At 33.4% G+C, this 16,837-nt stretch overlaps 1 protein-coding gene across 1 annotated transcript; it reads left to right on the top strand.

The window, feature by feature from the left end:
* Positions 1-212: 212 nt before the first annotated feature.
* On the top strand, positions 213-16,333 carry LOC128995080 (CCN family member 5). The gene is made up of 7 exons (XM_054419966.1): positions 213-261; positions 7,770-7,891; positions 9,990-10,200; positions 12,189-12,280; positions 13,144-13,273; positions 14,071-14,267; positions 14,795-16,333. Exons 2-7 carry the CDS (start codon positions 7,772-7,774, stop codon positions 15,149-15,151), a joined length of 1,107 nt encoding a protein of 368 aa, XP_054275941.1. The 5' UTR covers positions 213-261; positions 7,770-7,771; the 3' UTR covers positions 15,152-16,333.
* Positions 16,334-16,837: the final 504 nt, after the last annotated feature.

Raw genomic sequence — 16,837 nt, 5'->3', positions numbered from 1 at the left:
CTAAGTGCAATATCATAGAGTTAACGAAGCACGAAAGGCCCAAGAACACATAACCACATGTTCCGGGGTGTCAGGCGACTGTGTGAGTATCACCTCACCACTATAGATTAGACAGGTGGCGCTCTGACGGTGGTGGCGCAGCCGCGGTGGCGCTAGAGGGCGCTAGGGGGCGCTGGGGCGCCTTACTTGTTGAATAGTCACAGTGTTCGCGAGATGGTTGGAGAGTGTGCTTCGTGTACTGTGGAATAGGTGTAGAGCCCGGTGAGTGATAGTTGTGTCAATGTTTTGGGGTTGAAAATACTGGGGAGATATTTATGTTTGTATAAGGCAGGGGAGGATTTAAAATTGTATTTGAAATACGTTATGTCGGTCAAATGTCATAGGGTAGTTGACTTTAACACACACAATATTTAGTGTTGAATTTTTCTACCCCTTTTAAAATTACAATCAATTTGTTTGTAAGGAAATATACTTTTACTCCTCATAAGTATCCCGTTACACCTGAAAATTTAGGTAGTATAAAGTAATTGTTTATGTAGTTTGCTTAGAGAAGATAATTTAAAAGCTTATCAAAACCGTACACATATTATACTACACGTATTTATTACCACACATATATTATAAGATCTGTAAATATACAACATTTTATAAAAATCTTAATAAGAAATATATTGCAGTACGAATTGTTGAAGCTAAAATCTATGGATATGTTCATACATCATGTGGTATTTCCATGAAGTCAAAATATTATGTTTGATTTCCGGTAAAAAAGCAACAAATGTTTATAATGTACAAAAGGACTTAGCCTACATCTGTTGTATTTTAAGCTACCATTGAACATTTTATTGCAAGAGTAACTAATTATAGTGAAATATGTCAACGTCAATACCAAAAGTTTATATTCTATTGGGAGTTACAAAAAACACAACAGAAAGACCAAATTTTAATTAATAAAACAGAATAATCTGTGAAAACAAAAGACCATCACCTAATTACCCCTAGGTTGGTTGAAAGTGCAGGGTCATGTTAGGGGTTAATACACCCCCGCTATGACATCGGACGAATGATCTGTCAGAATGATAAACTGACCTCTACCGATAACTGACAACAATGGCGACCGGTTTTATATATGGTTAGACTTGGTGTGGTAATATATAAAATATACGGTAACATTCGTATCATTTTTTAATATTCTTAAAAGAGACAGAGGTTTTAATTCAATTTATTGACGTTTTTGCATCATTTTAAAATAGCTGGACAATGTTGACTAGTTTTAAATGCACTTTTTGAAACCAAATTTATGATAGAAAAAATTAAAATGGTTTAAAATTATAAAAGTTTAATAACTGTTAGGCAAGGTGACTAAAATTTGAACACATTATTATGATTTTGTATGGATTCACATCATGATGTTTTTTGTAATGCATGTATCGAAAATGTTGTACAGAACTGACAGCATAATCGTGTCACAGAAAAGTTATGGACATTATTTTAATTAAGAAGATAATTATACATCGTGAATCAGTTTGCTGTACATGCATTGAAATGAATGTATAATTCATAAATGGAAGACAGTATTGAATAAATATTTGCATTGGAATGATCTTGTCATTATATGACGAGAGCAATGATTTTGCAATACCTGTATTGAAACAAATATAAAACCTTTATACAGCATGACCTAGTTTTCAATACTAGAAATAAAATGACACTACCTTTCATATATAGCTAGACAACTTGACATACTTGTAAAACGTGTAGCATTGAACAAATGTTTTGAATTGAAAAATAATTGAATTGATATTAAATCGAAAAATTAAAATATCTGTTCATCAATGTCCAAATACGTTTATTGAAACTCTTTAACATATTGCAACTACAGTAGTAGTTAGTAAATCATGTGTTTAATCTCTGATTCAATTATTAACGGCCAAACTTTACACGTGGATTAAATTGCATGGATCAACCGATTTTGTCATTTATAAATGTTTATCAATTATCAATGTTACTCTAATTTTTAGTGTACAAATGGAACTGATTGTTTCGTATTCGAGTGACTACAAAACGTGACGAAAAGTGTAATACATACATTGAAACTTCAATATCATTTATAAATGGAAGAGCAACGTGACCTTAATTTGGAATCCTTTGTCGTTTTGTACACTGTTAAACTTCGTGTGACAATTTATGATTCACGTATTTAAACGATTGATTATCTTTTGTATGGAAATAAGAAGTGGTTTCTGAGTGTTTTTTTCGGGACATGCAAATTCTAACAAACCAAATAGGTTGAAATGTTACTTGAAGTTAAAAATAAGGCTAACATACAGGCATATTCTTATAAATTAAATCCCTTTGAGCAATACCCCTAGTAGATTTAAGATTTGAAGTCGAACTTTTGGAAATATATGTTGAATGGGTCTTAGCAACAAATAACACTATTCGTTCACATTTCAATGAAGTAATCTATTTTTTCTGATGCTTAGCTGATTATATAACCAAAAAAATAAACAAAAACTAATTTAGTGTTAGCTGAACAGCTGACTATTTATGATCATTAGTGTAAGTGTGAGAATTTCTTTACGGTTCAAAAAACTTAATTATTTGGTTTAATAAAGTCAATAAGGATATAATTTGTAATTCAAATTGTGATTCGTGTATTAACCGTAATTTTATTCTGGAACAGAATTAAATCGTGACTTAATTTGGAATCTATTTATAATTTTGTAAATAGTTTGACAACAATGCTCAATGCACCGATTAAAATAAATTGTCAATTATAAATATTTAAAACATGGTTTGTAACTTGTTGTAATATAAATTTAACGACTTTTATAAATGGTTATACAACGTGTCGTAAAGTCTAATGGATGCGTTGAATCGATTATTACATTTATTTGTAAATGACAGAACTACGTGATTTAAATAAATCCATTTATCATTCAGACAGTTGGTGGACATGATGGAACCATTGTAATTGACACAGCATTATTTATTTATTTATTTGTATACGGCAAACACCATTTTACATTTCACATTGCAATTTTTTACAGATGGCCAAAAAAAGATGATGTAATAATACATGCGTGTGACCATTACAGCTATCTACTACCTAGTACCTAAACTTAGAAATAACAAAACAACGTTGAGAAAATAAATGCATGATAAATATCACAGCAAGTGGCAATAAAGACTAGTTAACATGCAGGAACAATAATACAATAAATATTGACGAAGTAGAGACTAACAATAAGCAAACCCAAAATTATGAAACACTACAAAATAAATAAATAGTATGGAGGCAAAAACAGCAAATTTACAGAAGAGAACAATGTGCAAATGGTACGGTAAACTCTGAAGAAAATTTAAAAACTTAACAATAAAGGTTATTATATTTTGTAATTACATCTGCTTAGGCAATTACAAGAACCAGGTAGACATCTTTGCAGTCTAAACTATTGTATGATTTTAAATTTATTTTGCAATTTAAAAAATATTGAGTTAACCATCGTAGGTTATACATTTGCAAAAAAAAAAACATGGGCTGGAATCAGCAGAGTTTTATTTATGGAACGATCTAAAAAATAACATAGAAAAACGACGAGTATTTAATGTCTAAAATAACTTGCCTTATAAAATGATCGCCTCCAGTGGTTGTTTTAAGACTGCACAAAATAAAACAACTCACATTTAAGTCCAGCTTTTATAACAACTACGGAGAACATGAGAGAATGGAAAAGCCTAGAGGTATTTTTCTCCCTGGTAACTCTGTTGCTCTCAGCTGGATGAAGATTTAAAGGCGATGTTTCTTAAGGTCGAAGGTCATATTTTAATTTAAGTTTCATGCATATAGAATAAACTGTTTTATGTAAGAAATTGTGTATTTGAGAGTATTTTCTTACTCAAAAAGATACATTGAAGTTGATATTTAATTAAAAACCCAATACAACTGTATGTTTATTCTATGTAATAAAAGCTAGAATTATGGTATCTGGTTAAAAGACACCTATAATTACTTTAACGAAGCAACCCACGATCACATGAGGTTCTGTTTAAATGGACACAAAATCTATTATAACAAATTAGCTGAAACTTTGTGCATGCTTAATGAAGAAAACTACAGGTTTGTTTGAATTTCAATATGAAACCAGGGATATGTCACGACTTGCAAAGTTCCGAAGTAAAATTCCAAGGAATTCTAGAAAGTAAACTTGATTGATGCCAATAAGTTTAATTTCATTAGTTTTAATCTAAAAATGTGTAGATTGGTAAAAAGTTAATTTTATCCTGACAGTCAGCTCATTAAAATAGTTGAGATTCAGAATGATAAGTTCATATTTTTACAGACATTTTGTAGTTATTTGGAAATTATATTTTATCTCTAAAGGCAACACAATAATCATTCAAAAAACATCATTCAAAAAACATCATTCAAAATGCTTTTTTGTCCTACACACAACTGCTAAATACAGCGAGTAAAATAGAAATTAGTTGTGAGTCGGTGGCTCAGTCTGTAGCGCCACAGATTGTAGGTTTCGGGTTCGGATCCTTTTATTTTCAGTACAATTAATGCACCCTTTGACTATACCAGTTCACTCCTTTACTTTACGTTCCACGCAAAGATCCGTTGTACATGTGGAAGGGAAATACAAAGTTTAAAAATGCCGCCAACCTACAAAAATAAATAATTAAATACCCCCGCCGCAGAAAACCTGCCGACTGAGCGAATTTCCATTTGTCTGAATTGATTTTCAGTTAAATATATTTTAATAACATTATGTTTAACGAGTACCTAGGTTTGCTGCTACAAGGAAACTAATAAAGTGTGTTTTTGAGTAAAATATTGATAGCTTAGTACAAAATAAATAAATTTGCCAAGTTTGATCAAAATATATCCCATAAACAAGCAAACTACAACATTTGACAATATTCTCCATAAGAATAACATGGGAATTTTTAATTTACAATTTTTTTAATTTTCTCCGTTACTAATAATCAAACAAAAATTCTTTTATATACTAAATTATTTGTTTTTTTAAGCTCTTTAAAAAGGTCTAAAGAGAAATCGGGAAATTTTGTTTTTTGAGGGTCAAAAGTGAGAAAAACCAATTTTTACCCCATAAAACCCCCCGTAAAGCCCCGTTCCCATGGTCCGATCGTGCTGGTTTGCGAACTCATTCAAGTTTATCCTGCTTTACACCTTTAAACCAAATTTCATCAAAATCGGACAAAAATTACTCAAGTTATCACGTTCACGGACGTATATATATATAAGTCTATATATATATATACATATATAAAAATTTGAACGAATGGTGTTTTTGGCCTCTGGGGACATCAAAATGAAAAAGTAACTTGGTCCCGGGTCTAGGTATTACCGTGCCACCTACGGTAATAGCTACTTCCCTATAGGGAAATTCGCTAAAACAAAGAAATATGATTAATCCAATACTGATACCATAATTTGGGTACTTTCCAATATGACGTACACACATTGAGACAAAAATCATAAACTGAAACAAATATTTTAACCTGTTACCCATGTAAATTTTGGAATACAAACATTGCAACGGATAAAATGAGATACAGCGTAAAATTATTACACCTCTATTGAAGATGAGGCTTTAATGGCGTCAGGTGGAGCATTGGATACAGATTTATTACAGTGTAGAGCGGTTCTTTATTTAGTTTAATCTCTATTACAAATCATTTTCTGTAAAACATTATTATTCAAGGAAAGAATAGTTTTTGTAATGTGCTGTACATTATAAACACTTATCTCCGCCATTTGATATTAAAATCTGTGATTAATTACATTTTAAGACAATGTAATGTGAGTTAATATTGTAAAGTAAAAAAAAAATCTGTGGTAAAATCCGTCTTTTCCGGGAAATTTCAAAATATTATTTGTATTTCAATAAGTTTGTTGCTTTTAGTTTAATGTAAAATGCCTACATACAGATTTAGGATGTCTCAGTTTTGCACGATAGAGTGTGAGTGTATTTGTATTAAACCAGTTGAATTTATTTCCTTTCCATTGCTGACATTTTTTACGTTATTTAAGACCAAGTTTATTTGTAGTTCTAGTTATTTATGTAATAATTAGGTTATGTCTCATCCATCTGCTATTGCCTAACTATGATTTAGTGAAAAAACGTTTGTTCACCCAAACATTGCCGGGATACAACTTTTTTTGAGCATATAAAAAATGAGTGATCTGGTCTTTCATTTAACAATACACAGGGTTGTGATGTAACAGCAATACATTTTTATACAATTTCAATTAAATACCTAGTTAAATAAAAAGATAAAATGGTGAATTAGGGGGAAATGGCACCCTTCTATGTGGAACTAAGTGATGGGGACCCAGCCTTAGTTATACTTCAGCCCTTGAAAATAGTCAAAAAGGTGAATGGAAGTGACCAAAATTAAAATATAAGTATAGTCTAGCCTTTGTCATTTTAAGGCATCTTTTAAGATCAAACTCTGTGGCAACATACTCCACGAGTCAAAAAAAGTTATAATATATATATATATATAAGTTTAAAAAAGTACAGAAATAAAAAAAACAAGTATGAATCATATGGCATTCATGTATCAATAAAAATAATAATCTAACTATTTTTAACTGCTAAGGGTTTTAATTGTATACTGCTGTAAACACAGGATATAACGTGTTTGTCTTTTACGCCGTTAGCTCATCTCGTTTATGCTGAATAAAAATCATCCAAAAGATTTGAAAAGTAACGTTAAGATATTATTAGAATACACAGATAAAATACTTTCCGACCAATCGTTTTAATGTCCCACTGCACATTCGCGGAAACAAGTTGTTCCCAAATGTTCGCAGCGTTGCTAAAAGGTTTCTTTGAGTTCCAAGAAGGTATTAAAGAGTCCGACACGTCTGGAAACATCGTTTCTTCTCGATTAATTCCTCCACACGTTTAAACCTTTTCCGAGATTCGTGGGTTTCCTTACTTTATCTCGCAACTGGGAATATTTGTATTTACGTGTTTTAAAACGGTTGGAAAGGATTATTAAAAAATGTAAAAACTATTTGTTATTAAACTTAAATAATGAGTTGATATAAAAATAGCTGTAAATAGGTATAAGTTTTCGGAGAGAATTCCCTTTAGATTTTTTTATACATTATCCACTTAAAGTAAAAAATGTAATCTTTTTTTGGGAAAAGACTATTGTCTTTTACTCAACTACATACAATAACAATAACAATTACAATAATTAACAACATAACAACATGGGTATTATATGACGTATTAAAATTTTATTTTGTAGTTGTTTTAACTATTATTATTAGTTGTAGTTTGAAATAATAATTTATAGTTTCGATGAGGTGCTTTTAATAATTCACAAATGCACTGTATATTGAATGACTTATCGATATCTCGCCTAAAATCAAGCCAGTCCACTTCAATGTTACCTTATATTAGTAAAACCACTCAAATATATGATTTTATTAAATACATAATAGAAATTATTTAAATCTGGTTTTATTTAATAACTGCTACCTTAGTAAATATTAACTTGATGGTGCACAAATTCTACCAAATTCCATATCCCTTTTACCTATATTTATATTATACAACCTTTTATTTTTAAGTATAAACTTATCTAACTAGTAGGCCATGTAAAATTTTAGTTTACAAAATAAATTTAAATCCTTGTCCGTAAAATTGTATTTTTGTAGTTTGTATAGTATTATGAGTATTGGTAATTTAGTCAACAACAAAATCTTTATGTCTGTACAGAGATGGAGATAGTGGTGGTGCTGGTGCTACTGCTAGGAACACTACTAGACGGTCAGAGAGCGCCTTGCTACGAGTGTGAGGACTACAAGGATGACCATCCATTGTCAAGTCCTTACAATGAGGTAATTCATTACAGATTTATGTTATAATCACAACAGGTTGATAATAGGAAAGTCTATCCATAGCGGTGATCTATACAGCATGATTTTAGACTCATTATGAGTATATAATCGTATAAATACTTATAGCATTGAACCTTAATCATGTGAAGAAACTAAACAAAAAATAATAAATAATAAATAAATCAGGGTATAGATATATTAAGAATCATAATGATGAACTGAACCCAACCTCTTACACCTTTAAGATTAAAAATTCTCAATACTTTGAGCTTACTGACTTAGGGCTTATAATAATTCTTGTATGAGAAATATAAAATAGAGATTTACAGATTATTTTCTAATATTGACATGTGATAGTGCAAATTAGTATTCAAACAAATCTATCTGAGTTAGAAACTCAGTAATCAATAACACATTTTAATTTGAATATAATTATCACATACATTTTTCGTTATTGATTAGGAAAAGAGCAGAATACCTTGGCCTAAGAGTTAACGGTTTAGAAATGGAATTACTGATTATTTAGTAATCAATAGCTACACACTTCAATGGTTGTATTTGATTAACAGACTACAAACTCCCCACTGCCACTTCTAATATGTTTGCCTAAAACTTGAATTCTCCATGATGGATGATGGATGATATATCTCCTAGCTAGATGCTGGAAAAGATTCTGATAATACTTACTTACTTAAAAAACAAAAAAAATCTGTTTAATTGTGGAACTCGTCCATAACCTTGTACTCCATACTTAAAGAAAATTACTTAATTCTTCTATTAGCTAATCTATTAGATCGTCGGTAAATCACATTCAAATCGAGATTATTGTAGGTGATATAGGCACATGAATGGTACATTGACGTTCTACCATTTATTCGATCCAAACAGCAATTCGTCGCTGCCTCATTGATCACCGAGCTGTCGTTTCCGTTGATTATCTAATCAATCACTCTTCCTCGTCAACCTAATTAACTCATATTTACATAAGCCACATGAATTACCTGAATTACCCACGTCAATTACATGTGCTCATTTACAGTTGTAGAACGATGTACAATTCGTTTTGTAACCAAGACACGTAGAGGAAAGTTTTTCAAAGTTTTTTTCGCCGCGTCTGTTTGCTCGATCCTTTGTAAAGGTTAAATTATTCCAGACTCGTTCTTTTCTGGAGTAAATTGTGAAATTTTAATATAATTAGTTTAACAAGTTGGAATTATTTTGTTAAAAAACATGAAAAAGACTAACAATATTAGATTTTTTGTATTTAGCTACCTTTCTCATTATTGCTGATTTCAAAATTCTTAACTTGCCAGTTAAAATTTAAAAAATGAGTTTGATCAGAGTAGTCAACCAAGATAATCACTAAAATATATTTTAGTTTAACTAATCCGAATTTCCAAAAAAGAATCTGATTCCCAAACTTTATAAGCAACCCTATCAAAGATCTTAGCTCTTTTACTAAAAACTAGGTTTCTATGAAGTTCAATATCATGCTTAAAGCACCAACTTGTTTAGGCCAGGGTTTTTACAATACTTTCAACATTCCTAACATTTATTATTGACCCTTCCTAGTTGGCCGTAGTAATTTCCCTAAAATTAACCTACTTCTTCACCGAGACCAGCTTTAAATTAGTTGTGTCAAAGAAGGAAAAATATATACCTTTTAAAAATCAAAAATATGTTTACTTTTATATTTTAGTTGTTGCTAAACAATCTACGTTTTTGATCTAAAACATATTCGCCTAGGCTATACAATGCTTTGATTCTTAGCCATATCCTCAGGTTAGTGCTAGTTATTTGAACTTCCAGAATTAAAAGTCTTGAGGCAAGCTGTAGATACTCTTAGCCATGATCGGATTTTGTAATATGTATATGACAAACAATAATACTTACATTTTTGAGTCTAGTTTGACGGGCATGATCAGAGTTGGAGAAAACATTTTATTGACCTTTACATATGCTGCCTGACAGAATGTAGATACCTGTGACCCGTTGACGCATTTGTTTGATGTATAATGGGCTTGAAACTATCCAGTATTTCACTTAAAGCTACATCCAAAGCTAGTGATGATCATATAATACTTGTTTCTGCCCCCAGATCAGGTCGCACTGCTCGTACCCGTGTGTCTGCCCCCCGGGTCTGCCTCGGTGTGACCCAGGAGTCCCGGTCGTGAGGGATGGTTGTGGCTGCTGCCCCATGTGTGCTCGACAGGTCGGTCAGCCATGCGACGGTACTGCGCTCTGTGACGAGTCCAGGGGGTTGGTGTGTCAGTACGCCAACAGCAAGACTACTGTAGGAATCTGTAAAGGTATGCATCTCACCTAGATATGCTTGGAATTGACATGAACTGGGTACTTTAACTTGAACTGGGTACATGGACATGAACTGGTCACGTGGACATGAACTGGGTACATTGACATGAACTGGGTACAACAACGTGAACTGGGTACATTAACATGAACTGGGTACATTTATTTTGTAGGACGCTAGGCATGAGACCGGGATTGTTTTTCACATTACTTCACGCTAGACCTAGGGGTTGCGGCATAATGCAACCCACTTAGATAAAATCCATTGGTGATTTCGCAGAAACCCTGGACCTCAGGGACCGAAGTCCCACGCTCTAACCACTAGATCAGCTCGCTTCCCCAAACTGGGTACATTAGCTTCAACTGATTACATTGCCACTGGGTATATGGAAATGAAATAGGTACATAAGCTTAAACTGGGTACATTTACATGACCTAGGTACATAGCTGGAAACTGGGCAAATAAATACATACAATTTTATTCACACAACCCCGTCACCTAAGAATGTGTATTTGAATGTGAAGTGTGGAATAGTGTTGAATAAGATAACAGCTTTGTTGCTGACTGTGATCAGCTGATTTCCTAGTAAGGATTATTTATTAAATTTCCATTGAAGGGGGGGGGGGGCAGTTGGGCCCAGATTCAAACCATCAGGGCATTGAATGTTCTTAGAATTGAACCGGCTACCTTGTAGTTACACGGCAAACCCTATATTTACTCAGCTGGCTTTCTTGCACACACGTACTGCTGCAAGAATTACCTTCAAAAAGAAATGTTAAGATTTTTATTGAAAGATTAACTTTCAATAAACATACTAGTAAGTATATAGTTTGATTAGATGATAACCCCAACATCGTAAATACAATTTTGTCTCACAACTTTTACTCATATTAGAAATGTAAATATGAAAATTTCCTAATTGTGACCCAGAAAACCCAGCAAGCTAAGAAATTCAAAACCTGTTTGACAAAGAAATGCAAATTGAGTCAAGCGTGGCTCCGTTTAATGTAGCAAATACTGCTCAAGTCAAAGTTTAGTTTAATTGCCGACTTGGTACACTCAACGAAGCACATGTTGTAGTGTGTACACACCCTTGTGTGTGTGCGAGAGACTACGTGCATGTGTGTGTGTGCACCATATTTGCAGTAGAAGCTACTAAGGCTTGGCAGATATAATGAGGGCTTTGGCTTTGCTCACAGCATTCAATGTTCTTGGAAGTGTGCGCTGAGCATACATTGGAAGCCTACATATCGCTAATTGGCTTAGTGAAGGGATGGGATGAAATTCAACGCTTTCACAAAGACATTGCTAGAAGTGAATGTTCAGTTGTTCAGTTTTGTATTTAATTTTGTGTTAACTAATTTTGAACTTTCTGCACTCCATTGGTTACTTTCCAAAAAATATAATTAATATTCCAAATACGGGTGATGTAATATGATAGATTACATTTAAGTAGTTATGGTAATCACCACACAATCAGAAGGTAATCGGTTCGAACCTGAAAAACAATCAGTAGCTTTTCTTGGCCATTGGGATTTTCAATTAGGGATCTGGTAGAAAGAATAGCTCATGTTATTTAAAAGCTACACGATTCATACACTCTGTTCTACACCCATTATGTGAGTAGTCACTATGGAATACAGCCAAAAGGTAATGATGTCTCAAAGTAATAATTATAATAAAAATAAATAACATTGACCAACTGTAACCTTCATTTAACGTAGCTGTCAGTTTGTCAGCCATGAATACGAACTGACAGAGTTTACAGTTATGAATACTGTACTCTGTTAAACAAACCTTACAAACTGAGAGTTCAACTAAGACAGCAAATACAAATGTACACATCAATAAAGTAACGGAATAGTTTAATTTGAGAAGGTTCAGCCTATGCGTGAACCAGGCTAGACTGTAAATATTGTATGAATACAATACAACTTTTAAATATATAATTTTGCATGTCTTACTAAATATAGCAATATGTTTCAGCCATAAAAGGGAAGCCTTGCACGATCTACAACCAAACGTACGACAACGGGGAAACCTTCATGCTAGATTGTCGTACCCAATGTGCCTGCAAAGTAAGCAAATACATTACTTACATATTACATTTATGGTATAACTTAAACATCATGTATAGTTCCAGTTATGACTTCATGCTGAGAAGCCTTTTCCTCCATTTCCCTAACATATGTCTCATTCGTGTAATGTAAGTTTTAAGGTTTCAAGGTATTTGGAATATGACCCTATCGTCACTTGGTCCCGCTTGAGTCACTATTATTGTTCATACGTGTCCATTAGGTTGCGATTTTACAGATTTGGAAGGGTTGGTGTTCAGTATTCATTAGCAGGCCAGCTGATCATTGTGTGAGAGAGAGAAAGTATATTTCACAATCCATATGACCGCAACAAGCAACAATTCAAAAAATGTAAACATTCCCTTTTTAGAAAATTTCCATTACCTTCCTTATTTCTATCAATTTGTGTAGCATCTTTCATTCTTTTCTTTGTTTATTTTGTTTTATTAAAATTAACTGTACTAAGTTCGTTATGTTGTAAAAATGTCCATGCCTGATCAGATTTTGAATCTTTCTAACCCATCTTCACTCCCTAAAAAACTTCTATCATACACTTTTCACCATCTTTTCAAATTTAATATGTAGTATAACAGTATAGGTGTATATTATACTGTATAGTCTTTAAAATCCCGAAAGAAGACGACCAAAGCAAAAGGGCCAAAGTGGTGGAGTCAAGTACAGAGAGACCTGGAGCGATTAGATGCAACCGAGGAAGACGCAGAAGATAGAGAAAGATGAAGGGGCTTGATTGGTGCAGCCAAATCTCTCCTTATATATGCGTGGCCATGGGATTTAGTAAGTGTAGTCTTTAAAAACTGAATTATTATATTCAAATGGTAAACATGGGCCAACTTTGTTGTTTGTAGAACGGGACGTACGCGTGCGCCAGCCTATGCCCCCAGGAAAACATATCCCCTAGAGGCAGCTGTAGACATCCTCGTCTGGTGGAGGTGCCAGGACAATGCTGCAGGGAGTGGATGTGTGACGGAGAGTCTGGTAAGTGATTCTGCTCAGTTGACTCAAACAAACGTTTTGTAAGCATTATGTAACTAATATATTAATGAGCAGGTGGAAAATTCAATTAGAACACGTTTTCCCATTCCTCAAGCCAATCTTTTTATTCCTAGCTTTAAAGTGTAAAATATAGTACTGAAGACTTGATTTGTGATATCTCATTGGTCGCTATGCTGTAAATTTCAGTATAACCAGCCGGCTGCAATAGAAAAAGGTTCTGCCAATTATTCGCAGTCTGAATTTCAAGAAAGCAGTTTTTTACACAATGCTGATACACATAATGTAACACACAATTTGAACTTATTCTTACCTAAAAGATGGTGTATTGTAAAAAAATTTAGTAGAAAGTTATATTAACTTCTAAGGTATCGACAAAAATTGAACTTAACGGAAGGACAAATATTGTCGCTTGCACAGTCTGTCAGTCAGAACAAAATTTTTTTTTTAAAGCTAGTCCATAGTAGACTGAAGCTGGTTCAACTGGATAGTCTGTCTTTTAGTATGCCAGGTGTTGTGCCCCCTTTATTTGCTGAATCCAAAGTATAATTATTGTAATCTTAACATAAAATGGAACTATGATTTGTCTGTCGTTTAAACTTTTTATTTTTAATCCAACAGATTCTTAATACCAACAGATTTTTTAAGTTTTGTTATTATTCCTAGGTTTAAACTTAGTAGGATTCAAATAGTTGCGTTAGGTGGTGTTTATATAAGTGTGAAAATCGACTACACTGAAAAGTGAAAACATATTTTCCCAAACATTTTTAATTACATTGCAGTCCAGAGCCCTCCACAGTGTTTGGCTGAGTTCTCTCCCTGGACGCCGTGCTCCTCATCGTGCGGCCTCGGTTTGTCTCACCGAGTCTCCAACCTCAATCCGGACTGTAAAACTCGCAATGAGACTCGTCTCTGTCAGCTGCGACCTTGTGACTCTCTCAAGGTCAAACCTCTCAACCTGAGTCATCATCATGTCAGGGTGAGTCACATTGGGACCGAGAAAGATTTGAAGGCAAAAATAAATAGATTCAAGTTAGACTAGGAGACTGTTAGAAATCTAGAGAAAGTCTGTTATATGTCCAAACAACGTGTAAACTTTTCATAAATTTGGTACAATTAGCTCAGTTTATAAGTGACAGATAGAAAGATATATTGAGGTTTTCCTAAGAGCGTTAGCATTTTTGCTTCTAATTTAAATAATGTGCACTCTTCAACCGTAAAAAGAGGGTAAACTACTTCAACTTTACTGGATAGATTAATTTATTGTGTTAACCAACACGCCTAATTACACTACTTTGCTAGCTGAGCTTACGATACATTTCGACGAAAAAGTGTGTATTTCGTAGTATAGACCATTTATTACACTTATGACCTAGGTTCTTAGGAATTTTATTTATCGCCTTTTCATCCATAGTTTTTAACTACCTAATAATAAGTAGTAATTTAATCATTCTATTTTACTCCCTATTGAACCTATCAACGTTTAACTCTTTCTACGACTTCCAGAAGGGCCACGAGTGCAAGGCGACCCACCGCATGTCCCGGGTGCACCTAGTGTTCGGCCAGTGTCGCAGCAGGAAGCGCTACCGACCCAGGGCCTGCGGAGAGTGCGGAGGCTGCTGCGCTCCGGAGCTCAGCTCCACGGTCCGGGTGGAGTTCGTGTGTGGAGTTACAAGTGGTCTGGAGGATGTGGAGTTGGGGAGTGACTTGTGGAGGAGCGAAGCACCCGTCCATGGCCACAGACACGTGCTGTCTGTAGACGTAGAATGGGTGCTGAAGTGTCAGTGCAACCCTGTATGTTTGGCCAAGGGAGTGACGAGGCCTCCGTTGTTGCATAGAGTACACAGGACAGCTCCGCCATAGAGTAATAACGGTGCCTCACGTATTAGAGTTTCTTAGAGAAGATTTGTGGTAGGTGGACTCTACAACCAACTATGCTAGAGAAGGTGAATCACTTGGTTTGTTGCATAGAGTATACAGTACAGCTTTACCATAGAGTAGAGAAACTGGTGGACAAGCTGGTGACTAGTTGGTAGGATTTTGACTGTTAGAGGAACTTCAGATTTGAACGGACTATACAAATCAACACTCTTCTTTATACTCTAGATGTTGACTCATCATTTTTGCATAGACTACAGCGTCTGGTGCCTCAGAATAGGGTTTTGACTAGTTTCCTAAAAGAGTTGGCGAAACAATGTTAGACAAAACATCCTTATCAATACAGTTTGTCCATAAACTATGTCTTTGAGAATCATTCTGTTAATCAACACGTATAAACATTTCGTAAAACTACTGTGGGATTCATTCACATTTACAAAACTAATTTTAAAATAATTTTAATGGGTTGGATTTCATTACTAAAGTAAATGACTAGCTGAAAACCACAAACTATTAGTGTTTTGTGAAAACGTTGTATACGATTATTTTTTTATTGTGTTGTTGCTTTTACAATCTACAACTGGTGTCACAGGAATAATAGTGCTGGGGGGTTCAATAAAAGTACTTGTATTTAACGTCCAAACAAATGTTATACCGATGATAGTGGCTAAAAGAATTAGTCAATCGTGTTAATTTTCATATTCGATTCTATACTTGTTGACTACACTTTAAAAAATAATTTTAATTATAATTTACTTTTGTTTTTGATTCTTTTGGGGCTGTAAATTTCACCCCATCACTTATATTAATGAGAATATAGTTTCGATGTCTGTTAAGGAATTAACCTAACAATAGAGAGATAATTGATTTATGAAGGCTCATTTCTATAAATAATTTACAGAGATAAAGACATTTTTACATTATAAAATATACTAGTCTTGCTTACAGGTTTGTAGAAAAAAGTAGATCCTGTATTGCACACAGTGCCATCTAAATAGTACTTAGTTAACATATTAATCTTTCCATTAACCTAAAAACACCTAGGAGCATTTGAAACTACTCATATCACTAAAAATTGTAAGTGTACCTTACTTTTGTATGATTTACAATTAATTAATAGACATAGAAAATATTATATAGATTAAATGATTAATTTTTACAATAAATGCTTAGAGGTTGTTAGGCATGAAATGTTTTTTTTTAGTTATTTTCCTATTACCAATAGAAACATACATCATAGGCTTTTCAAAGATATTTTTGAACACTGTAATTCTTCCTCATGTATAATGATAAAGAATATTACGTATCAAAACTAAGTTAAAGTTGCATTTCACAGTGGTTTAAGAAGTAAAGAACAATCTTAAAACAAATAAAAATAAATAAATTAGATAATTACATAATTAGCTAATTATTGAAAGTTAACACATATAATGTAACATATAAAGTTAACTTCAAATGCCGGGGATGCAAGTTCAACATTGTATATTGATAGTAAAAGAAACTTTTCAAAAAATAGAAGATTATTTGTACTTTATAAATTCAATTCCTTGCAATTTGGAGTGCAACACAATTTGTGGCCATTGTGACAGTTTGATTGTACACTTTTAGAAGTAATATGTACGCTAAATGTACAGCTAGATAAACATGTTATTAGAATGTAACAAGAATATC

The sequence above is a fragment of the Macrosteles quadrilineatus genome, unplaced genomic scaffold (genome assembly GCF_028750875.1).
Source record: "Macrosteles quadrilineatus isolate MER2022 unplaced genomic scaffold, UCM_ALF_1.0 Scaffold_5__1_contigs__length_97177068, whole genome shotgun sequence".
Taxonomy (NCBI): Eukaryota; Metazoa; Arthropoda; class Insecta; order Hemiptera; family Cicadellidae; genus Macrosteles; species Macrosteles quadrilineatus.
This window is presented reverse-complemented; position numbering and strand designations above follow the sequence as displayed.

Bases quoted from the DNA above. Each gene is read 5' to 3' on its own strand.
- LOC128995080 (XM_054419966.1), top strand. From the start codon at position 7,772: ATGGAGATAGTGGTGGTGCTGGTGCTACTGCTAGGAACACTACTAGAC. The intron at 10,201-12,188 runs GTATGCATCTCA...AATATGTTTCAG, and splicing joins TACTGTAGGAATCTGTAAAG to CCATAAAAGGGAAGCCTTGC. The intron at 13,274-14,070 runs GTAAGTGATTCT...ATTACATTGCAG, and splicing joins GATGTGTGACGGAGAGTCTG to TCCAGAGCCCTCCACAGTGT.